This window comes from Panthera tigris, chromosome D1 (assembly GCF_018350195.1).
Source record: "Panthera tigris isolate Pti1 chromosome D1, P.tigris_Pti1_mat1.1, whole genome shotgun sequence".
Lineage (NCBI taxonomy): Eukaryota > Metazoa > Chordata > Mammalia > Carnivora > Felidae > Panthera > Panthera tigris.
Window position 1 is genome coordinate 89,317,078 of NC_056669.1, and position 26,624 is coordinate 89,343,701.

At 50.6% G+C, this 26,624-nt stretch overlaps 1 protein-coding gene across 12 annotated transcripts in view; it reads left to right on the plus strand.

The window, feature by feature from the left end:
• The window catches only part of PRR5L (proline rich 5 like), a 76,999-nt gene extending 60,054 nt beyond the window's left edge, over nt 1–16,945 (plus strand). For 8 of the 12 annotated variants that reach the window (XM_042959439.1, XM_042959442.1, XM_042959441.1 and 5 more), the window contains 2 exons: nt 2,915–3,041; nt 11,485–14,746. In XM_042959439.1, coding sequence (XP_042815373.1) covers nt 2,915–3,041; nt 11,485–11,879 — 522 coding nt within the window. In that variant the 3' untranslated portion in view covers nt 11,880–14,746. Of the gene's footprint in view, nt 1–2,914; nt 3,042–11,484; nt 14,747–14,869 lie in introns of those variants that run through there. The other 4 variants (XR_006208665.1, XR_006208664.1, XM_042959445.1 and 1 more) reach the window with 4 other exon arrangements.
• Nucleotides 16,946–26,624: the final 9,679 nt, after the last annotated feature.

A 26,624-nucleotide genomic window follows, 5' to 3' on the forward strand; every position in this document is an offset into this window, starting at 1 on the left:
GCACATAGCAGGCCCGGGGAAGGGTGAACGAAACACCCATTCCGCAAGTGATGGCACAGCCAGAAAGAGCCTGAGTAGGACTGACCCCAGGTCTCTGGCCTCAAATCCCCTGACAGTGACCATCACGTAGTTGGGATTTGTCTCTTGGTGGACAGAAGTACAGTCGGAGAAACTCCATGGTCGTGACAGAGGTCTGGGAAGTTGGGCGAGGAAACCGTCCCTGTTTTCCTGTTTTCACAGATGAGGTGGAGACTCAGAGAGTTGGCCAACCAGCTTAAGGTCACGTCCTAATCTGTAAGATCTGGATTTGTCATCCAGTCCTCAGCTCTTGCTACCTGCCCACCGAGCCGTGCCCAGCTACAACTGCCTGCCCCCCAGCAGTCCCCCCAGGGTCCTGGGAGATGCTACATAAGCTTCTAAGATGGTCCCCTTTAATGCTGGGCATTTGGCATTATTTCCCCCAAGGGTCTTGTGGGACTAGTTCTGGCCCACGTTCTTCCTCACCCTGGGAGCTATAAAGCCCAGGGCTGGGAATGTGACAGTGACGAATCAGGATCTTTGGCCAGTCCAGGTCTGTCGTCTTGAATAGCAGGATGGCAGCTGCTGGGTCTGAATGCAGCTTGCAGGTTGCCGTGCCCTGGGATCATTCCAACTGCAGGAAATTTGGGTCCCAGTAGTTAGAATTGCTCCCTTCTCTCCCCAGACCCCCACTTTCCCCAGTGCCATGAGATCTGGGGCTGGCTTTTCCCTGCCTGACTCGTACAGAGAAAAGAGCCATTTCTCAGGCCTTCTCTCCCTTTTCCAGTGCTCTTCCAAAATGTCACTGAACAAACCTCTCCCTCCCCAAAATACGCAAGGGGCTCCAACTTCCCTGCTATGGGCTGTATGCTCCCAAGCTACCCCAGGGAGAGGCTGAACCAGCGGTCTTGACCACTATAGAGATCTGGTTCCTCCTGGCAGGTACAGACAGGTTCTGAGATCATCCTAGAACAGTGCCTTCTGAGGGGTACCCGTGCAGTCACCCAGGGTCCCATGCCAAGCGGAGCCCTGTGCTTAGTTTAATTCTCTCCCACTGCCATCTTGAAATTCTTCATAATTTTTCAGTAACGGACCCCCACATTTTCATTTTGCACTGGGCCTTGCAAATACATAGCAGTCCGGCGGCCAGGCTGAGGGCTGTGTGCAAGCCAGGCTGTCCAGCAGCTACCCTGGGAGAAAACCATTCAGCTCCAAACCATGCACTTGTTACCCATTTTCTTCCCACCTCTTGCCTCCTCTCCTTTCTCTGTTGCCCCTCTCTGTTTAGCGTTTATTAATCGTAGTGGGGGAAACACTTGGGTGGGGGGCGGGGGAGGAGAAGGCAGAGAAATAACGGAGAAATATCTCAGAGAAATATCCCTGAGAAATAACAAGGAGGAAAAAAATGAAAAAGAAAAAAGTCTCCTCAGCTCTGAACACCAGTCGAGGTGGTTTTGGGGCTGAAACTGCTACACTCTTGAGGCCTGGGTGGTTCCCGGGGAGCATTAACAAGGCTCCTCTCTCCCCTCTGTGGCCTTGAGGATTTCCTTCCCCAGTGAAGCAGGCCCTGTGCTTTCCCCCTTTGCTTCCGTGGCTTCGGCCCACGCTGAGGGGTATTAGAGCCCGGGGGGCATGAGAAACATCCTGCCTTCTTCCCACCGTCCCCTGTCCCCTGTGCCCTGCCAGTGCTAGGGAGTCTGAGGCCCACTCGTGTTTATTCTGCGTCTCCTCCCTTCCCACCCCTTCCCAGCCCTAGCCTCCAAGTCTTCTGTCCCCACAGCCCACTTCCGCAACCTCCTTTGTGTTTCCTTAAGCCACTCCTTCCTTGTCACTGCCCCCAGCCATCCCTGTCTCCGTGGTGGGGGGAGCTGACAAGGGGCCAAGTCAGCCTGTGTGCAGGGGAGCCTCCACCCCACCCAGGCCTCCTCCACCTGTGGGATGGGCCCTTCCCACTTCACCCCTCCACCATCTTTTCCTCTAATCCCTGAAAATTCCAGCACAGTGAGGAGTTTTTACTTTTTAGGTAAAGGTGATTGTAACATCAATTCCAATTTGAGAATTTGGTGGGACGTCCTCTTGGGCCGAGGGGAGCCCCCACGGAGCCTTTTCTCTCTGCCTTTCCGCAGTCCCTCAACACAGAGCAAGGCTTCGAGCCCTTTCCAGCAAGATATTGGATTCCCTAGGAGTCTACTGGTCTTCTAGAGAACCTTCGTCATGTTTTGTCTCCTTTTTGGTTTTGACCATTGTCATGTGTTTTAGTTGGTGTCTGTTCAGGCTTAGCCCTGAGGACTCCTGTCCTGTTGGGCTTTTGAACTAACTCTTCTTCATCTTGGTGCCTAACATCTGTCTGGCTCCACAGTGACTCTCCCTTTCTTCTACTGTTCTGGATTTTTCCATATTCTGTCCCCCTTTCTTTTCTAACCTCCTTAACAAGTGGCAGTAAGATGGGTTCAGAGCCAGACAGCCGGCATTCCAGTCCCAGGTTTTTGCCACTCACCAGCTGAGTGTTCCTGGGAAAGTTACTTGAGCTCTCTGGGTGTTACTTCCTCATCTGTAGAAGGTGGACGATGAGGGAGGGTCCCTGGCTCCTTGCGTTGTTGAGAGGCCTCTGCTTTGGTCCATGTAAAGTGCCTGCATTGTGGCGGTGGGGTGGGATTACATGGTTGGGACCAAAGTGGGCAGTCCCACCTGCCCTGGACAGTTCTGATCCCTGTGACCCATGGCAAGTGACTCGGGCTTTAAGCCTCAGTTTCCTTCATTCCAGCCACAGCGATGCCGCCTGCTGGTGTCACCACTTTGAATGTAGTAGGAAGGCAATCAGGACTTGGTGGCTGAGTGCCAGCTGGCCCTGGCAACTTTTGACTGACCCTTGTCTCTCTTGGATGTTTATTTCCAGAGTGTTCACGAGCCCACAGGCCCAAGTGAGGGTTATTTGCAGCTGGAGGAACTGGTGAAGCAAGTGGTGTCTCCGTTCCTCGGCATCAGTGAGGACCGCGGTGTCTCGGGTCCCGCATTTATGTTGGGTAAGGGGCAAGGCTCTCGGGCTGCCGGGTGCTTTGGTGATAATGCTGCCAGCTCTGTTTTCCTGAACCTGGATTATGTCCAAGCCCTTGGCTTCTGATGTGGGTCCGTGCAAATCTGTGCCTGGTAATCACTCCTGTGTCCTGCTGGCCTGTGTGGCCGTAACCCTCCCCGCCTGACGATGCCTCCCCAGGGACTGTGCCTCTGTGGTGTTGCTTGTCTGATCCGCATCTTTGATCAGTGGCTTTGATCTTCTCTGTGGGCCTGCAATACTTTTCCTGTATCTGATCACCAGAAACTATGCCTTATTACACGCCCCACACACTCGAGTGCAGAAACCACCCGTGATGGATTTTCCCTTGAAAGCAGCTTGAAATGTGAAGCCAACTCATTTTATGTGCTGCCAGGGACAGATGAAATTGAGCTGCTGTCACCCCCTCCTTGTCTGTAGGTACTGCCAGGGCCCACATGCCAAGGAAAGGGGCTCCTGGACTGGGGGACAAATCCTGTTGGTGGCTGTAAGGCTAGCATTAGCGTCAGGCTCTGCATTTGGCCCCCTAGAGAATCTCGAGGTGAATGGGATCTGTTCCTTCTCTCTGTGAAACCACGGTCCAGATGGGGAAATAGCCGTATAACAGGCTTATCATAAAGACACATTCCTGTCACTCTTTGAAATGAAAGTCCCCCAGAGGCAGGAATTTTTCTATCCCCAGTGACTTTAATGGTGGTTGGTGATAGTAGGCACTCAAAAAATACTTAGTGGATGGACGACAGGCAGTTGCACCCCAAGGCGGGGCTGACTGGCGCCCATACAGAGCTGCAGAGGTGAAAAGCGATTCCCTGAACTGGGAATCTTTTGCCTCCTCTCCTTGCTTTAATGGAATTGCAGCCGAGCGTCAAAGAAAAGGGCAGAGGAACAGCCTCCAGCCTGGCTCCTACTCCTTCCTGGGCCTCACTACTGCAAGCAAAGCAGGGCTGGCTGCCAGTTTTCCTGGCCCCTTCGTGTGTTTTCTCTGGAGACACCAGCTTAGCCACAGCCACCGCACAACTGGGGTGCTGGCCCAGCCCGCCTGCCCAGTCCTTCCCCCGCCCTCTCTTCCACCCTTGCTCACTCACTCATTCCAACCAGGGGCTGGCACGAGCCAGAGTAGCAATGGCGGCTGAGGGCAAACCATCCCCTGCCTCTCTGGCCGTGAGCGGGGTGCCACGTTGCTACGCCCTCCCTGGAGCCCACCTTCTTACTTCAGCTCAGCCCACTGGCTTGCCGGCTCACCCACTTTGGGACAGGAGGATCCGGGTAGATGTCAGGACACCATCAGGTGAGCTGGGCCACATCGGCGACTTTGCCATTGGCTGGGCCTAGAGCCAGGAACAGGGACAGATTTGGAAGTTTGCTCTGGGAGTACTTACTCCAAGAGGGGACACCTTTGGCTTCCCAGTTAGGATAATACATCCTTTTGTCAAAGTATAAAGCAAAGGCCTGAGGTTTTTGGTTTTGTTTTTTTTTTTTATACCAAGGAGAATCCTTGTGTGGGGCGTTGTCTCAGGAGGGACAGAAGGGGAAGAAAATGACTCTTATGGAGTGTTTGATTATGATTATTTTAGCAAATGTATACTGAAACCTTACCCCTGGTACCTTAGGAGGTGCTGCAGGTATATCCACGAGTAAAACCGACCCATCTCTGCCCTGTGGTGCACACAGTCCAGTGAGGAGGTCTCAGACAGTACATCATGACTCCTTAGTGAACAAGTTCTCTGAATGGGGGAAGTACATCGGCCACAGGGCCCAGGGCAGGGGCACTTCACCTGGACTGGGGGAACCAGGGGAGGCTCCCCAAAGGAAGTGATACCTGTGCTGAGTCCTGTAGGATGGATTTGAGGTAGTCTCCCTTCGCTGTTTGCTGAGCTATCCCAGGGAGAGGGAAAGATCTTTGGGAGGCCTTTGGGGTAGGGAGAGTGGTGAACGGGGCGGGGGCGGGGGGAGGGGCTGGAGCATTTGAAAAACCAAAATACCGTCAGAGTTGCAAAGTGGCTGGTGGCCCGGGAAGGCACAGGCCACAGACTACATCCTGGGCATTATGCTGGGTGGGCTGGAGACCATACCGCAGAGTGGGCACCATTGTTCCCATTTTACAGCTGAGGGTTCAGGTCACTTGGCTGTTGGAGCTGGGATTTGAAAGCCCCAGGTTGTTTGCACTTTACCAGTTATCCTACATGCCCCAGCCTCCCCCCGCCCCTGTCAGTTTCTAGAAGGTCATTGTGATTTTACTGAGGGACAGCTGAGGAGGTGATCCTTCCCCCTCATTCCTTAGCTCCTCAGGGCTCCGGGGCCAGACATTTCACCCCAAACCTCTGGATGCTAAAAAGTTGACATGGCTACAATGGATCTCTTCCCCGTTGAGGACACCCCTTTGCCAGATAAAGTGAGGATTCTCTGTGCCTCAGTCTTCCCCTCAGTAAAACATGGAGGCCATGACGTTTATCCTGCCTGAAGGAGAGGAGCGTGCAGACCACCAACTGAAGTGTGAAGCCACAGGAGGGCTTTGCCGTGGTCCGCTGGGGCGGGGGCGGGGGTGGTGGTGAGGGGAGCAAAGGTGGGGCGGGGAAGGGGAAGGGGAGGGGGGGCATCCAGGGGTGAGGAGCAGTCGAGGGCAGCTGGAGCGCTCATCTCAAAAGCCACCACTTATCAAAATGCCTGTCATGTTTCAGGTGCTGACCGGGCACTTGTCCTCTTTGCACAGCCTGCTGAGGGGTGGGGGAGTGCTGTGGTTGCCTCAGTCTCAGACTCCGGAAGAGACCTCCCCAGGGCTGCGTGGAGTAGATGACCAGAGACAGAGAAGCGGTTTCTCCAGGGGGCGCCCCTCATTGCACGCGCCTGTCCAGGCACGCTTGACCCCACGGGGATTCTGGGGAAGGCTGTCTTCCTGTCAGCCAGGCCGATGGGTGTGAGGAGCGAGCCTCACCCCCTGATATACGAGGCTTGGCAGAGAGAGAGAGAGAGGACTCTGAGGCTCATGGGAGCAACTGTGTGTGCAATGTGGCTCTCCTCCAAAGCAGTCCCTTTTCCAGAGCTGTGGGGAGGTGGAGGTGAGGAGTAAAATCTTTAAACAAAAACAAAAACAAAACTGTTTTGTCAGAGGCCAGGCCCACATCCTACCTTTCTAGTTCCCGAAGTCTCCAAGCTGCTGCCCTGGCTGCCTCCCGGGCCCCCCAGCAAACACTCAGAACACTCAGCAGTGCTGTGTTTCTCTCACACAAAAGCCCTGGCCTCCCACAGATCTTCCTCCATTGTGTCTCCAGGGGAGGGCCCTTTTCCTCAAGACCCTGTAACTTCTCCTCGTGACAAGTAGGCATTCATGGGCTTTCAGGTGCCTGGGCCTGGAGAGGGACGTCCACAATGGGCTTGGCGTGCAGAGAGCACAATACCCGCATTATGGCGGCCACTCCTTCGAGCTTGGGAGATCAAAGGCCTGGGAACGGAGTCCCCCACAAAGGGCCCGAGGACCGCCTCATCCAGGCTTTGCTTCTCTGGGGTTTGAAAGGAACTGCCATTGCTGGCTCCGGTGTAGGGGGATGAATGCCAGAGCTCAGTGGGGCGCCTGGGGAGTGATGAAGGCAGAAAGGCTCCCCTTGCCCCACCCCGTGTGAAAGGCAGGAGGAGGAGGAGGTCTGGAGGTGGGTGCCTGCCCAGGTGGCAGGACACGGCTCCTCTCCCAGCTCAAAGGGTACCGTTGCAAGGGAAGGACCCATTTCAGCCCCCGAGGGGTGACCACAGCTTAATCAGCCTCTTAAAGGGAGATTTTCTTCTCTGAGTGGCAAGGCCTGACTTTCCCTGGTACAAATGAGAAGGCCGGGAAGATGATAGGCAACAACAGTGTGGGTAGCTGTCTCAGCTTCAGCCTGGCCTGTGGTCTGACCCCACTGGGGCCGCAGCTGACGTGCTTGTCTGAGGTTGACTCTGGAGTCTGATGGGAGCTTATCGAGGAAACGCTGTCTGCCCCCGGGGGACTCGGCACAGCCCAGCGGCCCCTGTGGTCTCCACTCTGCCCACACCCAGTCTTGGGAACCAAAACACTCCACCCAGCAGGCAGAAGGAAGAGTCCTAGGCCTCTCCTGTGAGTCATCAGCAGGGAACAGCCATAAGGAGAGAGGCAAGGCCAGAAGGAGCGGGGCCTCAGAAACCACAAGGGCTGCGCTTTGGCTGTGTGGCCTAGAGTCAGTTACTTGATGTCTCTGAGCTGCAGAGAGCTGAGCACAGAGAAGGAAGATGCCACCCTGTCTCAGGGCAGGGCCCAGGCAGAGCTGCTACCTGCTATGATACGGTCCTCAGCTAGAGGCAGCCTGGCCCCCTTGGAATGCCTCCAGATGAGAAATTGTATGTGCCTCTCCCCGGACTGCATCCCGACCCTTGCCATGCTGCGTAGTCATGCCTGATGATTTGTCAGTCTCCCCCTTAGACTGTTAGCTCGTCGAGGGCAGGGAATGTGTGGTTCCTCTTGTACCCCAGGCCCTAGCGTAGGTGTCTGCTCTGAGTGAGTGTGTGAGTGAATGTCTGGGTTCCATCCGTCAGTCACCCTGGAGCAGGCCCATCCGAAATGACTCCTCTTCAAGACTTCTCCTCCTCTGACTCCTCAGAGAGCTCCTGCCTGTACCTCTGCCCTGTCATTCGTTGACCTTGTTCATTTTTTTTTTTTTCCAGTAGAGTTAGCATGCAGTGTTATATTAGTTTCAAGTGTATGATACAGTGATTCAACAATTCCACACTTGTTGACCTGGGTTTTTTTGTTTGTTTGTTTTATTTTTTTTTAACGTTTATTCATTTTTTGATAGAGACAGAGCGTGAGTGGGGGAGGGGCAGAGAGAGAGGGAGACACAGAATCCGAAGCAGGCTCCAGGCTCTGGACTGACGGCACAGAGCCCGACACGGGGCTCGAACTCACGGACTGTGAGATCATGACCTGAGCTGAAGTCGGACGCTTAACCGACTGAGCCACCCAGGTGCCCCCACTTGTTGATCTGGTTTTAACAGGTACTTGTGTGTAGGCTTCCCAGTGGGCATGCAGGAGCTCTGCCTTGAGGCCTGGGCTTGAATCCGGATTATACCGCTGACTGGCTGGAAAGTTATTTCACATCTTCACTTCAGGTTCCTTTTCTACAAAATGGTCAGAAGATGATCATGTCGGTGAGGCACCTCCTTTTTTGATACAGTATGTGGCACGTACTAGATGCTCATTGACCCAACCCCCCACCACATACATGCACATGTGCACACACACACACACACACACACGTGCACTGGGCTCGGGCCCCTGAGGCGGGCCCCATGTCAGATTCACATTTCTCCCTCCCAGCAGCGACCACAGTGTTTTACATGTTGCAGTTCAGAGCGTTTGGGGCAGGAGAGGGCAGATGTCATGGAGACCCCCTCCTCCTTGTTGGCCACCCTCACTGTGGCTCCAGCTTGCAGCAGCAGCTAAAGTGGTCTCTCTTGTCTCTTCTGCCTGTTAACCACCACCCCCCACCCCCCGCCCCCAGGACTTTGGGCTTCTTGGCTAACAGTGTGGGAGAGAGACGGAGAACATCCAGGAACCCATCTGAAACACCCTTCCTGGCTCATTCTACTGGAGTAGGGCCCCTGGAAACGATCAAACAATCCTCATTTCCTCCAGAGATGCTGTGTGTGTCCCTCATCTATCCCCCATGCCCTCAACTTACCCTGTGTCCTGGGCCCAGCCCAGCCTTTGCTCTAGCTCTTTCCCCTTCCTGGATCTTCGTGTAGTAAATGCTCACCGAACAGTCTAGCCCAGTCTCCTGCCCAGCTGGTTGAAGGTTTGGGCCACAACACAGATCTTTGCAACTGCCGGTCGTAGGTGCTTGTTTCTAATAGCAGGGGACGAATGGATGGTTTTCGAGGGCATTTTTTTAAGGATCGTTCTTTAATGGGATCCTTGCTTCTTGGTCGCTCTTTGCCACCTCATCTCTCCTTTTCACTCTTCCCCAAAGAGAAAGGCCGCTGAACTAGCCTCTCCCAGCCAGTAGCAGCCTCTTATTTGGCACCTCAGGGGACAGTGTTTGCTATTACCTGGCATCAGAGGGTGGGGGTGTGGGGGGGTCAGGCAGCAGTGGAACCCTGAGACACAATAGCATGCAGTGAGGAAAGTCTGGGCATGGCTGTTGAGAGCCTATGAAAGCTGGGCTGAGCCTCAGTCTTCCTCATCTGAAGAATGGAAATAATGAGAGTAGCCTTGGTGTTTCAAAGGGAGATTGGGACTCAGCAGTGAGAAAGTGGATGGGAACACAGTAAAATTCTACATATTATTTGGGTCTTGAGAAATAGTTACCTGCCAAAGATTTCCTGTTGGGCTCAGAGCCAGCAGACTTGGTGACTCCATCCTAAGGCTTAAGATTTCATTCTCTTGTCACTGCCTGTGCATATATGTGTATATAAGGACATGCAGAACCATCCAGTGACAGGGGTCGCGGAGAGCTTTGCAGGGGACATGGCCCATCTCACTGTGATGCCCGTCTAGGAGCTTGAGCTCTGGAAGTGACGACAGTGTGCATCTGGGCCCTCCTGACCCACAGGAAGAGCCAAGAGTAAACTAAAGCAGAGTGGGCCGTGTGTCCCCAAGGACAGTCTCTGAGCAGCACTGTTTGCTTTCTCTTTAGGGACTAAATCTTCCCCTCTGATCCTGCCAGTGTTCAGGAATAGCAGCCCTGTCACACTTCTCCATTGCGGCCTGCTGCATCCCCCTGCTGAGAGAGGGTGCTTTTGGGGGGGCCTTCAGGGTCTCAAGGACATGGGAGCTGTGGAAAGTCGTGATGGGAAAATGGGGTGGGTGGCTGGAAAGACGGGAGAAGTATGCCCCGGTAGAAAGAGAGAGGTTGAACAGAACCCACTTGGTCCTCAGCCCTCCATTCTCAGTCCTGTCTCTCGCTGGGGTCCTTCATCCCACTCGTGATACAGATGAAGGGCCCACGTGAGAGAAGAGGTGGGCTGCCTCTCCAGGAGCGTGGGGAAGAGACCTCCCTGACACGGAGGGGATGTAGGTTTGTCATGATCCTGGCTTTCCTCACTTCTGGGCCCTCGGGCTCCAACCCTGCATAACTCCTGCGGGGTGCATCTTCCTGGAGCACAGCCCCCATCCTGCGCCGTATCCCCGGGCTTGTCTGATCACCGATGGTTCCATCTGGCTTTCAGGGGCCCTCCTGCAGGACCAAGGGCCATCCGCCTGCTTGTGCACGTCCCCACTGTTTCATGCATACAGTGTTCGGCCAGGCTGGGGCCCGGTGGTGCACCTGTCCCGGGCACCTTGCTCGGGCTGTTCCCGCTGCTCAGAATGCTGTCACTCCTCCCTTCTGGGAGCTCTGCTACTCTGAAGACCGGCTCCGGGCTACATCCGCCCTGACACATGGATACACTTGTCCCTGCCTCTGAAGCCCATGCACTTGGCTTGTCCTTCCTTCCCTGGCAGTACTCAGCCTATTGTAGTTACGTGCGTGTTGTGTGGGTGTCCGGGAAGAGCAGCGTCTGCAGGGAGGCCACCCTTAACTCCCCGCTGTACCGCGTTCTAGCGATGCACACGTCGGTAAGTCATCACCTCTCTGATACTCCCGTTTTCTCATCTGTAAAGTGGGAGCCAATAAACCTATCATGACTTAAGCTCAGTTTTTAGGAGTCAAAAGATGAGTGCATATCAAGGCCTAGTGTAATTTCTAGAATGTGGGGAGAGCTCAAGCAGCAGTGGTTTGGTGATGATTCATGTCCAGCCCTCCTCTGTGTGTCTGGCTCCACGGGGGCCATCCGTGGAGCCCAGCCCGTTCTTTGATGGTGCCAGAGGCTGTTGGAAGCGAGTAGGACGTGAACAGCACATAGGTCTCGGGCCAGTGGCCTGGTGGGAGGGGAGTGCTGTAGTCCTGGTCAAGATGATTTGGAGGACGTCCCATTCCCTAGCTTTAATAGCCGAGGCCCCCTCGGGTAAGCTGGACCTTAAGCTCCTGGGGCCTTTTCCACTTCATCTGCTGACACTGGGGAGGCCACCTCCTGCTCCACAGAGCTGGGGGTTTTCTTGTAGAAGCTGGTCCAGCTTGTGCCCAGGCCTTTGGAGGAGACCGGCTGAAAGGAGATTTAGGGCAAATGCAGTGAAGTTCAGGCAGCAGCTGAGAAGGAGGGGAGATCCCCTTGAAGCTAGTCTGTCCCGGAAAGCCCTTTGGTGACCCCTACTACGGTGGGAATGTCGGCGGGGCAGTGTCGGGCGCACGCAAGTAAGGCTGCGAGGGAAGCAGGCAGACCTTTCTGGTTCCTCCCTTGCATCCAGCCGAACTGTGCCTCAAGCTACTCCTGAAGGTGGAGCCACCACCTCCCTCTTCCCCCAAATTGATGAGTAGGCGCAGTTGACCCTGTGTCCCTAGCAGTTACCGCCTGTGCTGGTTTTTGTCTTGCAGCGAGACGCCACTCCAGGGTCCGGCCCAAGGTGGCTGTCCTGAACTACGCCTCCCCAGCGACCACCATCAGCCGGCCGCCGAATGAGACGGCTCTGACCCCTCTGACGGAGCAAGAGGGGGAGGCCTACCTGGAGAAGTGTGGCAGCGTCCGAAGGCACACGGTGGCCAACGCCCACTCAGACATCCAGCTGCTGGCCATGGCCACCATGATGCACTCAGGCTTAGGCGAGGAGCCTGGCGGTGAGGACAAGTGCCTGCTCCTGCCGCCCAGCTTCTCCCCACCCCACCGACAGTGCTCCAGTGAGCCCAACATCACCGACAGCCCTGATGAGCTGGAGGAGGTGACAGGGGGCAGCCAGGGGGACTCTGAGCTGAACTGTGCTTCCCTCGGCTGAATGCCCGCCTCTGGGACTTCCCAGCTCCGGCCTGGTCACCAACACGAGGACCGCCCCATCCCCAGGGGCTCACCAAGGGGCTCTTCCTGCGGGTGACGCTGCCCGTGTCAGGCCTAGCCCAAGTGCCCTAGTGGAAATCCCGGGTGTGAACCTCTTTGTTTTTGTGACTGTGACCATCTCTTTACAGCCACACAGACCCAACTGCCTAATGTTCCCTTTCTGCTTGCCTGACTCCAGACCCCCCTCTCTGGGCTTTTCTCCCAGATAGCGGACTGTCCGACACTCCCAATGATGCGGCCCAGGGCCCCCCTGGCGTTATGATAGCAGGACGTCGGCTGAGCCACACACAAAGCCAGCGAGGATGCGTCGGCCTCTGGAGTTCCCCGTTAGGTTCTTGTGATGCGGGGCTCACAGGTGAGAACAGGTAGTGGAGGGGTGTCCTTCCCGCCTATTCTGTGGGGAGTGGAAGGAGGCAGCAGCCCGACCAAGCACGACTCTGGGAGTGTACTTTCCTTATTTTAGTTTCACAATTACTGGAAAGAGTTGCCCCCCTCACGCGGGTGAGGGCCATTCTCACCCGTATCCAGATCCTACCTGCCACCTTTGCCTTTTGGCCCAGGAGGGCTACGGGGCTGGGGAAGTCCCCCCTTTGACAAAGCCTCAGCATTTCCCTCTCAGGCCTCCCCACCAAGCTCAAGGAACTAACCTCCTTGGTGGAGTAGCTGGTGCCTTCATTCCTCTTTCATTTCAGACACTGACCATTTTCCTGTTGTGGGTGAGGGGCCAGCTGATAACCAACCAATTAGTCTGTTCCTGGATTTGACTTGAATTTTGTAAATGTGCATCGTTTCAAAAGGAAGTGTTTGCAAATATTTGCACGTAGGATCTTGCACTGCTCATTTCCAGTGGGGTGTGTCCTCAAACTAGAAAATAGCCCCCCTAGGAAAGGAGCCTGGAAGTTGTTCAGGGTGCAGGGGATCCGTGGTGGGCAGGGCTCATCAGCTGCTGAGCGCCGGAAGCCACTGGACTTGAATCCAGAACGGCCTGTGTTTGTGAGTGTCACGGTCGACAGCACTGAGGCTGGAAGCCTCACTTTGCCTCGTGAGCAGAGGGTGGCAGCAAATGGAATGTCTCAATGCTTCGCCATAGAGGGAGATGGGGGAAATGTGGGCAGGACCTTTTGGAGAGATGTTCATTCCCTGTGATTAAAGAAATGCCAGAAGTGCCTGGAATTTCTAACATCTGAGCTCTGAAAATGCTATTTGGGGCAGCAGGCTTTGGTACTGTGCTGAATCCTTAACACTGCTCCCCCAGGTCTGGGCTTTTGATCCACCTAGAACCCCTGTTCTTCTCTTTGTATCTGCCTGTTGGCCTCACTGATAACACATCCAGAAAAGCGAGAAGGATCCCCCGAACCCTTCTGGCACCTTTTAGGTGTGCTGTTGGTCTTTGGAAACTGTTTATAAAATCTCAGAGACAGGAGCCAGCTTGGCCTCCAATATGGCAGGAGGAGGCTGGGAGAGGACAAGGACAGTGTAAGCTGCCAGCAGGGGAAGAGGCCTTCTAAGCACATCGAAGCCTTGATGGCACATCCCTTCTGGGTGAAGATCTGGAACGTGACCAGAGTCATGCTTTCTTGATGGCTTCTGATTTGGAAACTTTAAGAAGTTGTCTCATGTTTATTCTTCTAAGAGAGGGTGGAAGAGAAGTGTCCAAAGGAGGTCTTCTGAGAATTTCAAACAAAAAAATTATCTCTGTGTATGTGTTGGATAAAGTCCACAAATTGACTAACGTGCGTTAGCAAATAGAACGTCAGTAAGCAACAACATGATGATTTATTTAACTGATGGTGTGTGTCCTTACTGGTACACTTGGCACTTGGGACTAGTATTTATTGATCCAGGCAAGGTAATTAATCAGGCTTGGGTTTGCTTTTTAGTTTACAACGTTCAAGGTCTATATGCTTTTAAATGCCTTGTCCGTATACTAAATGCCCCTGATGAGGACAGCAGTCATCGGTTAAACATGTTAGCTCTTAGGATGAGAATGGGAGTGTCAGTCCAGACCCACTTTCTTGCTGATGACTGTTAGCCAGTTTACAACTTCACCTTTGATGTACCTGCCTGATCTCGTACTGTAAATATTTCAGACTACACACGCCATTTTGTTGATGCTTATGGGCATTTTAGCCATCTGAGCTACGGCAAGAGTGATGGCTGCAGTGTTTGCAACCACTTTTTTGCCCCTTTAGAAGATGAAGCTAGAATCTTCCAGTGGCTGAGTTCTAATGACAGGAAGCTAACACGACTCGGAGCTCTGAGTGAGCTCACAAACCAAAAACCTTTCATGTTGCCTGTTTCCAAAATAGATTCAATAAACGTCATTTTGTACACGTCCTCCCTGTCCCCGTGCTGTGTGGCCAGACAGAATCTGCAAGCGCCACCGCCCCCAGCTCTTCATGCATCCTGTCCTCACGCTCTCTGTGCCGGCTTCCACTCCAGGATTAGGCAGCAGCCTGACCTCAGCCAGTGTCCCCTGGGTTTTGTTTGCCGTCCTCAGCTGGATCGGCAAGTCATTTCCTGGAGGGGCGGCCTGTCTGCGGAGCTTGGAAAACACCGAACAAAGTCTGAGAAGGCAAGGCCTCTTCTAAAACCAGTTTGGGCTCTTCCCGAGCCTTTAACCTGGAGGGGGACACTTAACCGTGTCTGTTCACGGACTCTCTCGTCATATGCTTCCCTCCGATCTGTTTGGCAGAGGGAATCCATAATATTTTACTCTCTGCGTGTGTTTTCCTAGGAGGGCTGGAGCCGAGTTGGCCTGAGATTGAAGGCTGATTAGTAAGAGCATTCAAAGAGGTGGGACCTGAGCTGAGCATCCCGGGGGAGGGTGGGGGGTTGGGGGTTGGGGGTTGGGGGAGAGCATGTACATTTGTGTTGAGCCTTCAGAGGCTATGTGGTGGGAAAGAGCTGCTGTATGTTGTGCCTTGGCAGATCTCTGGTCGTGTCACTGGTGCACCGTCACACTCGCTCATCTATCCACCAGGAGTTTGTGGAGCGGCCACTGTGTCATAGGCACTTGCTTTGGAGCTGGGGATGCGGTGATGGACAGCCAGGCAAGGTGCCCGCCCTCCTGGAGACAGTCTAATGGGGGAAGGTGGGCAATTGGATCAACACAGGTGTTTCAAATAACAAAAGATACCGGAGGAAATCAAATGCAAACCTCAGTGGCTGGGGGGTGCGATGAGAGGGCAATCCTGGGTGAGGTGGCTAGAGAAGTTCTCTCTGAAACGCCCAGCGTTATGATCTGCTTGTGTTTCCTGTCACTGCCATCACAAATGGCCGCCAATGGCAATGGCGTTGAGTGGCTGAAAACAACACACAGTTATCGCCTCACGGGACTGGAAGTCTGACATGGGTCTCACTGGGCTAAGATCCACGCGTCGGTAGGGCTGCGGCCCTGGCTGGAGGCTCTGGGGGAGAATCCGTCCCCTCGCCTTTGCCAGCTTCTGGAGGCCGCCTGCATGCCTGGGCTCATGGGCCACCTCCTGAGGTTTCCAGGCCAGCGACGGTGGCCCTGGGATTCCATTACCCACCCACCCCGAGATGACACAGCATGACCTCCATCTCGAGATGTCATGGGCACTGTCTCCACTGCCTGCCTGTCCCAGCAGGAGAAGGGCCACCACAGAGTGTGCTGGGGACCCTACAAAGATGAGACTGTAGTGGGCGGGCAGGTGCCTTGGCCCAGACTCCCACGCCAACCATGATTCTGGAGTCTCTTGCTCCAACCTTTCTCTGATTTCTAATCTCATTTGCTTGTCAAGCCTTCATCCTCCCCCATCTGGACTCCTCCAACTGGGAACTCCCTGTATCTGTCTCCAGATTCCATCTCTCCCCATGCACGTCCCCAGCAGATTTTTCTAAAACGTAGTTAAAACTTCTCCCTGGCTTCCAATAAAATCCACACACTGGAACGTGACTTCAAAGTCCTTCCCAAGCTGGCCCTCCTCTGCCTTCCCGGCCTCCTTTGCTGCCCCCTGACTCCCTCCCTGTGAGGCGTCAGTCTCACTGGATGGTTCGTTGTCTTGGAAGGCGTCCTCCACGTGCATGCACCCCACCTTGTTCCTGCTGCCCCCACACCCCGGACGCCCTGCCCACTGCTTCTCTGGGTAGACACTTCTGCCTCTACATGTGCAGGTGCCTCCCCAGGAAGGCGAGGATACGTGGGACTTGTGTTTGCATGCCTAGGGCTTAGCAATACAGAGAAAGTTCTAAGTCAGGTGCACTGGACAATGAGATGGTGGTAATTCTGACCGCCACTCCTTCCCTCCCATGTATTCGTACAGAAGACCTTCATCCCCTTTCCTTTCTCTGTAGGCAGAGACCTTCCCCATGCCACTTTCTAGAACCATGTTCCAGCTGAGGCTACGTGGCCCGGTGACCAGTGGACGCCGCTGGGGGCCAGGACCAGGCCCTTCCCTGCGGCCCCTCCCCTTCCTGCTCCAGCCGGTGGCTGCCGGTCCCTGTGGAGCTCTCAGACCCTGTCCATCAGGCTGCTGCTTTGCTCCCGAGCCAGCTGCTTCCTTCCTCGCCTGTCCCCTCTCTGTCTGTGGTGAGAGATTCCTTCAGGGCCTGAAACGTGTGCTTATTGTTGGCGGGAGGCCATCTCTTTGAAGTTCTCCTGCCAAGAAGTGAGCGGGAGTATTCCTGGCCCATGTGCTCAGGCAAGGACCTCCTGGCCCTAACCCAAGGGAGGCCCAACACGAGGGAGCTTCAGACTCTGCCCCGGTGTGCCAAGCACTATGCTGATCCCCACAACAACTGTGCGTGGCAGGTATCTCCCCCATTTTGCAGATGGGAAAACTGAGGCTTGGGTTCTCCTGCCCCACGTCCAGTGGCCATCCTTCCTGTGTTCCATGAGGCGTCCTGGCTTGGTAGAGGATGAAGAGGCAGAACATCTAAGCCAGGGGCACATTCCCTCAGCCCGCTACACAGTGGGATGGTTTCAGCGTTTCCAGAGAGCCGAGAAACAAAGCTGCCTCTCTTGCTCTTCTCCAACCACTTCTAGAAAACCTTGTGGGGGAGGGGTGGGGGGGAGTGGGGGGATTCTGCCATCCTGAACAGCTGATTTCCTGTGCAGGAAAGATAGCAGTGGGTTGATTTTGTTTGTGTAAAATTTAGTAAGTTTAAATTTGGATTTAAAAGTAATATTTTAATAAGTTTAATAATTAGTATTCATTTAATAAATAATTCAGGTAATAATGTCTTCAGAGTCAATATTCAATTTAAGATACAAATTTAAAAGTCTTAGGCTTTTAAGTTTAACTCACAAATTTTATTATTCTATTTATAAGTCTAGCAGATTTTAGCATTAATTTTGGAGGAGCCTTTGAATAATGCTTTGCTCCCATTTACAAGCCTAGCTCAGCGCTTCAAACACTTCTAAATACATTTATAAATTTAATATTTCTTTTTTAAGTACTTCACTTTTTCTGACAGCATACAAAATCTTCCCCAATCCTAAATTCTTACAGAAACTCAAAAGTTAAACTTATGACTAAGGGAAACTTTAAATGTTTTTATACTCTATTTAAGCTTAGAAGACATCATAAAAAAAACAAACACAAGTCTTAATTAATTACTCAATTATACATTTTAAAGTGGAATTATAAAACTGTCCCTGAACAGGGCCTTATTCTCTTAAATATCATGTGTCTAAAATACCAAATATGCACAGATTCCTTCCTAACACAAAAGTCTTAGTGCTCTAGTTTGTTTTCTTTTAAATCTTCCTACACTTGAGTCCAAATCTTCTTGGTATGTTGGTTGTTAAGCTGTCGTCTCTCAGCTTCCATTCTTTTCTGTATTTTGGGTTGCTGGGGCTGGAAATCTAAAACCACATTTCTGCTTTGTCGGCTGGGTTCCTGCTAGGCTGTGCCTGCAGGGGGCGCTGGAGGGCGGCTGGGCAGCCAGGGGAAGGAGAAGAGACAGACTTACCCCAGCCTCCTGCCTTTGTCAACATGGCTGGCCCAATGGCAGTGGCTAGGATCAGCTTCAAGTTTTCCTCACTCTCAGAAGCAGCCTCAGACGTCTCCCTTCAGAGGCAGCAGCACCAGCCGGCCTGGGCCCCTCCTCTAGCCCTTTCAACGTCGACCATCCCCACCTCTGCCTTTTGGGTCCTGGCTCCTAAGGGTGGTTGCTGCTCCCTGCACTCACCACGTCTGCGATTCCCCCGTGTCTCCGCTTTGCCATCTGACTTGTCCAATACCTGATGAACAATTTTTTGTGCGTTAAATTCTCCGTTTGGATGTTGGCGTGGCTTTTGCCCCATGATAGACCCTGACTGATAAACCACTCACTAAAGAAGACACTGATCCTCTCAGTTAACCCAGGTTACTCATGACCAGAAATCTCCTTTGGGTATGCGATCCAGAGCCACAGACACACACAGCGATTCTTGTCACCCTGACCTAAGGACACCACGACATCTTTTCAGGTAACTTTGGTGACTGTTCCTCTGCATCCTTGAGTTTACTGGTGAAGCATATTTGACTCTTGTCAGAATCCCCAAGAGAGACAGGATGCTATTTCTGATGGCTTACTCTGTGACTTCATAACCCTAAGAGAAGTGATGTTGTAGGCAATTGCCTTATCCAGTTGCCTCGTTCTTTGGTCTCCCTTCGGAAATATGACCCTCTCACCAAGCCACTCATTAAATTCGTTCTCATTTTCCATGATCTTTTGGCCTAGGTCTGGTCCTCTGAGAAGAATCCTAAGCAATATAAATACCTTGTACCTACTAGGCTCCTGAATTCTTGCATCTCAGGGCCGCATAACTTAACAGATGCCTAAACTTCAGTCTGAGATGAATGAAACATCTCAGCTTTGTCTGGGAGCCAACTTACGAGGTCATCTCACTCCCCGTTGACTGAACTAGGATCAAGTCAGTTGCCTGCCAACGGAAACTTCTGGTGTCCACTCTAAGGCAGTGGTGAGAAGGGCTTAATAGATGAAAGTACGGTAACACTTCTGCTTCTGGCCAGAGGGCAATGGCTTGTATCAGATTAATCTTTCTGTCAAAATAATTATAAAAGCTGGACACAATATGTAGGGTAACCGTTTGAAGGAACTGAAGAGCACTGGGTGCAAGGCCACGTGGCTATGATCCCTGAGAGAAGCAAAATGCACAGTCATCCCGGTTTTTCCCAAAGACATTTTCCCAGATCACGGGCGGGGTGGGGAGGGGAGGAGTGGGTGATAGCAGAGAACTGCAGTCTTACTGGGCTGAGATCAGAGGTGAAGGCTGCCAGAGGAGCTGGGACTCGAAGGGAGAAAGATGGAGAGGAGCAAATGAAAAATCTGCAAATGTGTTTCCCTCAAGTTATTGTCTGACTCCTAAGCTGGGCATGCAGGGAGAATTCCAGGGAACCAGCTGAGAACAGAAGCTGGGAACTAAAGAGCTGAACGGATTTCACCTGCTGCATAATGCCGAGGAGCCAGAGGCCTGAGTCCCACCGAGGGGGAGGAGCTTTGGCAAACCTCCTGGACTTTTGGTTGAGAACCCAGAAAGGAAACACGGTAGCAAATGGTAGACGTAAACGCAAGTACAGCAGTAATTACGTTAAACGTAAATGGGCTAAATACTCCAATGAAAAGATGAAGATGGTCACATCAGATTAAAAAATAACAACAGGCTGCTTATAAGAGACATAACTTCAAATATTGGGACACAGAAATATTGAAAATTTAAAAGATGGAAAAACATATCCCATGTAAACACTAACTAAAGAAATTTGGTGTTGTTAATTTAGAGTCATGCATATTTCTTTTTTTTTTAAGTTTATTTATTTTGAGAGAGAAAGAGTGCATGTTCATGTGAGTGGGGGAGAGGTAGAGAACAAGAGGGAGAGAAAGAATCCCAAACAGACTCCTCACTGCTGCCAGTGCAAGCCTGACTCCGGGCTCGATCGCATGAAACTGACCTGCGCTGAAACCAAGAGTCAGACACTGAATTGACTGAGCCACTCATGCGCCTCTAGAGTCATGCATATTTCATAAAAGGATGATTCAATAAGTGATAATATGTAAATTATCATTTATTGGTCATCAACTATATGCCAAGTACCACCATAAGTATTTCATTCATTGTTGTGTGTAATCATCTGAGTGATTTTATGAAGTAAATTTTATCATCCCCATTAGACCAGGAAATTGAAGCTCAGAGAGAGCGAAGATTCAAACCTAGTTCTGTAGGGTAGATTCTAGTTCTAAACCTAGAACTAACCCTAAACCTAAACTAAACTAAACCTAAACCTAAACTAAACCTAAACTAAACCTAGTTCTGGTAGCGAAGATTCAAACCTAGTTCTGTCTGACCTCTTGCCAATGGGCTTGAATCACAGCTCTGCTGCCTGTGGTGTGCTTTCTCGAACCAGTTGGAGAGGAGCCCCGAGGGCGCAGGAGACCATTTCAACACAAGCGGACTGTGGGTACTGCTGGGACGCTGGACTGGAAAGCCTTCAAGAACTAAGACCCTTAGATTTTCTGTCACACACTCTCACACTTTACGAATGCGCTACTCTTCTATACACATGGTCTCCAAGCGGTACAGAGACTTTCCAATTCATGGGCTACTGCAGCCTGATTCTTTGAATTTCTCAGTCCAAATTCTCGAGAACCTCGTGTAGTTTAAGAATCATGTATCCACTCCCGATTTGATCAGCTGCCTGCTGCTCGGGAGCGCCATCTTATCTGGTTTTAGGTTTCGAGCTTTTCAATCCTTTGGAGTTGAAGGGGAGCGTTCGGCAGTTCTCAAGAGGAGAGACTTGCCTACTCCATGATGAAGTCATGCGTTTGTGGGTGGGTGGGAATCAGAGTCGAAAACCCCCAGAGAATCCTTCCCAAGCCACTGCTAGCTCTGGTCTTCACCTAAAACACAAAGATGCCTGGAGTGGGGGGGCAGATAGCAGGATCAGGCAGAAGAGGCTGGGGGAGCCCCAAGAGAGAGTGGGGGACAGATGGGCCCATCGTTAGGGTGGGAGGGGAAGCTGGAGGCAGCCATGAAATGAAGCATTCTCTGAAGTGGGCAGTCTGGGCTGCAGCCCTCTCTGCCCTCGAGCTCCAGGGGTATTTCCCTCAGAGGGTATTTTCACCAGTTGCCACTTCCCTTACTACGTGGGCAGGCGCATCTGGAAAAGCCTACAGAGAAAACAGGCTGAAGTTTGGGGCATAATGTGCTGTGGTGATGGCTAGTCAGGATGACGTAGGGGCCCCAAGTGTCTTCTAAGCTCCTGGGACTCCAAGGATAATTCTGTAGCAAGTAATTATAACATTTAGTACTTATTCAGGACCTGCTATGGCCAGGTGCTAGTGTAGTCTTTGCTGTCTCTATTATCTCATTTATTTTTATTTATTTTTTTTAATGTTTTTTTTAATGTTTATTTCTGAGACAGAGACAGAGCATGTGGGGGGGAGGGGCAGAGAGAGAGGGAGACACAGAATCTGAAGCAGGCTCCAGGCTCCGAGCTATCAGCACAGAGCCTGACGCGGGGCTCAAACTCAAACCATGAGATCATGACCTGAGCCTAAGTCGGTTGCTCAACCGACTGAGCCACCCAGGTGCCCCTCATTTATTTTTTAATGTTTATTTATTTATTTTTGAGAGAGAGAGAGCACAAGCAAGGGAGGGACAGAAAGAGGCAGACACAGAATCTGAAGCAGGCACCAGGCTCCTAGTTGTCAGCTTAGAGCCTGAAGCAAGGCTTGAACTCATGAACTGTGAGATCATGACCTGAGCCAAAGTTGGAAACTCAACCTACTGAGCCACCCAGGCGCCCCTCTCTATTACCTTATTTATTTATTTTTTATTTTTTTAATGTTTGTTTTTGAGAGAGAGAGAGCAGGGGAGGGGCAGAGAGGGAGGGAGACAACAGAATCTGAAGCAGGCTCCAGGCTCTGAGCAAGCAGTCAGCACAGAGCCCGACGCGGGGCTCGAACCACAAACTGTGAGATCATGACCTGAGTCAAAGTTGGAAGCTCAACTGACTGAGCCACCCAGATGCCCCCCTATTATCTCATTTAAACCTTAGAACAACCCAGAAGGGTAGACACCATTATTATTCACATTCTACATATAAAGAAGCTGAAGCACAGAGAAGGTAAATAACTTGCCCCCGAGGCCAGGGAGCTAGAAACTGGCAACAGCAGAATGTGAACTCAGGTTGTCCAGCTCCAGAGGGCTTGCTTTTAACCGTGATACGCTCTTCCTCTACTCTTTGGAAAATGTAACCTAAATTACCAAGTAGAGGGCAGCTGGGTGGCTCAGTCGGCTCAGAGTGTCCGACTTCGGCTCAGGTCATGATCCCATGGTTGGTGAGTTGGAGCCCCGTGTCGGGTTCTGCGCTGACAGGGAGGAGCCTCCTTGAGATTCTGTCTCCCTCTGTCCCTCCTTCTCCCCTGCCCCTCCTCTCCTCTGCTTACACGATCTCTCAACAACAACAACAACAAAAAAAAAAAAAAAAAAAAGGTTTAAATTACCAAGGAGAATTACAGTCACTGAGAAAAGCAAGAACTTGCCGGGCAGCCCCTTGGAACTCCTGGTTTCCCACAGGGAAGTTCTACTTGAGGGAAGTTCCCTCTGTGAGGCTCCCCACCCATGTGTGTGAGGCACATCGAGGCTGGGCCTCCAAAACCTGCCGCCTGAGAGCCAGTGAGCACATGGGAGGGGGCCAAGTCCACAGACAATCCAGACAGACCTCTGTCTCCTCTGTCACCCTCATGTCACTGCTGTCAGACCTTTGTCGATGCCCAGCAAAACGAGCTGGGTGACCCTTCACAAGTTACTTAACCTTTCTTCTCTTCTGTGAAATGCAGCTAATTATGCCTGTCTTGCAGGATTCGAGAAAAATAATATTTAGACATATGCATATGCATACACACATACATATGTGTGTGCAGCTAATTATGCCTGTCTTGCAGGATTCGAGAAAAATAATAATATCTAGACATATGCATATGCATACACACCCATATATACACACATATGTGGGCATATATACACACATACATATGTGTGTGCATAGGGCATAGAAAAGGTTTAGGCTGTCTCTGGGTTAGGTGAAATCATGACTATTCTTGGCAGCCATCATGTGTAATAACCAGAAACTAGGAGCAACCTACACATCTGTCGACTGATGAACGAACGGGTAGATAAACGAGGTGTATCCACACACTCAAGTTCTATTTGGCACTAAAAAAGGAACAAACTATGGACGCGTGCTACGTCACGGACAGCCTTCAAAAATGTGACGCTAGGTAAAAGAAGGCAGACCCAGAACGCCACATTTGTGTGACTCCATATATACGTAATGTGCAGAAAAGGCAAATGTTTCGAGAGAGAAGGTAGATCGGTGGTTGCCCTGGGGGTGGAGTGGGAATGGGCACCAGGGATCCTGCCACAGAGATGAAAACTCCCTAAAACTGCTTGATGCTGCTGCTGCATCACTGGGTAAAGTTACAAAAAGCGACCTGAACTGTACATCTGAGGTTGCGGGGATTTCTTTCTTTCTTTCTTTTTTTTTTTTTTGTGGCAAATGTACAGAGCATGAAATTTGCCACCCTAACTTTGGGATGTACACTTCGCTGGCATTAAGTACGTGCGCATCGTTGTACAACCATCACTGACATCCACCCTCAGAACGTTTTCATCCTCCCCAACTGAAACTCTGTCCCGGTCAAGCAGAAACCCGCCTCTCTCAGCTCCCCACGGTCCCTTACTCTCTTTGAATCTGACTACTCTAGACACCTTAGGTCAGTGGAATCACACGGTATTTGTCCTTTGTGACTGCCTCCCTTTGCTTAGAATAATGTCTTCAGGGTTCATCTATGTTGTCGCACCTGTCAAATTATCCTTCCTTATTAAGGCTGAGTACTATTCCACTGTATGTATAGACCACATCTCGTTTATCAAGTCATCCAGTGATGAACACCTGTGTTGTTTCCACCTTTTGACTAGTGTGAATAATACTGCTGGGAACATTGGTGTATAAATATCTTGACATGCGTGGACTTTATGATACATAGCACATATCTCAATAAAGTTATTTTAAAATAAAACTTTATGTTTTCTGTCTCTCTCAAAGATCAACAAACTATAGGAGCGCCTGGGTGGCGCAGTCGGTTAAGCGTCCGACTTCAGCCAGGTCACGATCTCGCGGTCCGTGAGTTCGAGCCCCGCGTCAGGCTCTGGGCTGATGGCTCGGAGCCTGGAGCCTGTTTCCGATTCTGTGTCTCCCTCTCTCTCTGCCCCTCCCCCATTCATGCTCTGTCTCTCTCTGTCCCAAAAATAAATTAAAAAAAAAAAGTTGAAAAAAAGAAGAAAAAAAAAAAAAGATCAACAAACTATAAAAAAATTTTAAGAATTTATTGTTGTCAAAACTTAAAGAGCCAATAGATGGTAGGTGCTGTTATTATCAATAACTTAAGGAATGGTAAATTTCACCAATAAAGCGAGTTTTAAGAAAATAATGAAAAAGATACGCTCTTGGTTTTTTCAAAAAGGAAAAACACGAAAAAGTACAAAGAAAAAAATCTCGGTAATCTCATGTAGAGAAAAACTGCTGGAAGGTTACTTCACAAAAATTACTAAATTTTAATTTTACCGGAAATTAGTAGAAGGAACTGAAATGAAATGAAATACTGCTGAACCTCAGATGTTTACTCACAACAGAGATACATTCATTCCTAAACTAGCCCTCTAAAGGCAAAAGAAGGTATGAAAAAATATGGAGGTTGAGTTGGGACACGCGATATTTCCATTCCGGTTCATGTTTCTTGAAGCTGAAAGTTTAATTGTTCACCCGAGGTGAACAATTGTTTTGTAAAAATCAGAGGATATTTTTCATGTTTAAGCAAATAAAGCGCCTGAATTTTTAGATTAAAAACAAAAGAACAAAGCTGAAAACCTTAGCAGGCTGTTCAGAGAGACTTCTAAGAAATTATTAGGGAATGACGAAGTTGTAAGCCAGATAACTAGAAAGAGGACCAAACACTTTATTTACAAAACAAGAGGAAGTGATTGTGGCTGGTGTCTGAAATAAATCCAAGAAGGCTGTACGTGAATTCTGAATATCAGTCAGTTTTCTCCTCCCTCTGAATCAAGTGTTTCTTGTGTTTGAATAGATCTGCTCTAGCCTGAATTTTCTCGCTGCTCCTCTGGGAGCAGAGTCCACACATTTCATATTGTGTTGTCTTTGTTCACTGTAAAAAAGAAGTGTTTAAAACTTGGAAATAAGGCAAAAAGTTGGGCTGCAAGTCCTTTCAAAGTCCTACTGGGGAATTGTTTAACTAAGTCACCCCAGGATTATTTAATTTTCTAGCACAATATGTCTGTGTTTGACTTTGCTATTTTTTGTTTGGTGATAGCCAGATACTGCAAAGTTATGGGTTAATTTGTATTTTTCTATCTGGTAGGAAAGATAGCCCCAAAGGTTACGGTTGTGTTAGCCTGCAGGATATTAACTAGTTTTGTTTTTTTTTTAACCTAGCAATCTTATTCTAACATTCTTTTGTTTTGAAATGCTTTCCCTGGGAGATTATATCAACTCTTTTTCCTCAAATGCTCTTGGAATCAGCTTTGCCATCTATTGGTTCTGTTGTAAATTTATGAACTGAACAAAACCTTTGACACGTGTCCATCCTATATTTGAATGAGAGCCATGATTTTACCATTTTAACAATTATACTTTGATATAGCTGACCAACCTCAGCTCATTCTCTCTCCGGCCTCCTGTGATTACTTACTCTCTTGTTTTGCTAAAGAGTCACCTGGGAGCCTATTTAGAATGCAGATTACCTTGCCCACTACTCATTCTAATTCTAGGGTTTGGCATGGGGTCTAATGATATGCATTTTCACAAGCACCCCAGGAGACTCTGAGGCCCTTGATCAGAGATCCGACCCTTTGAGAAAGCCCCCCAGTAACCTGGGTAGGGGGTGATGGCCCTAAGGCCATCTTGGTTTTCACAGTTCAGAGTGGCCAGAAAAGGCTGGGGTTAAACGTCTAGGCCTTGGGATGGACTGGGGTCCAATAGTCCATTTTCCTAAACTTCAACCTGAAGATGGTAGTTGATCTTGGACGTTCTACCCATTGGCTGTATCACAGTGAGGATGACCAGGAATCCCTATATGAAAGTTGAACCTCGACAAATTGCCAATATTCATCTCTTCTAGTGACCTTACAAAAACAACAGGTTTGTAGGGGCCAACCTAATAACTCCTAAGGTGTTTCCAATATGAAGCTGATTTGGCAACTAAGTTGTGACTATAATAATCGGGACATGGAATTTCCAATATTGGGGGAAATTGCTTTGTAGTTTCATCAGACTTAAAGTAGGGGGGAAAAAAGACTCTCCTACCAGAAAAATGCACAAAGTACAACTTTTTGCATACAATCTCTGAGAGATTTATGGACTCAAAAGTCCATGGTCACTCCTATTTTACAACTTTCTTTCTGAAGTCTGCAATCTTTAGGGATGGAGCTTTGCTGCCCCCTACTGCTATGTGGTTCTTAAGCTGGGTTTGCTTGGCTTGTGACTCTCCCAGTGTGGAGCTTTGTAGGAGCTACAACCAGCTGTCACCTCACTCCAGCTGTCAGAGTAGTTCACTTCTAGGTACAGGAACAGATATTCCAGACGTATTTACTTACAATTCACATGTTGCAATGAATTATTACTAGGACAGGGGTGGG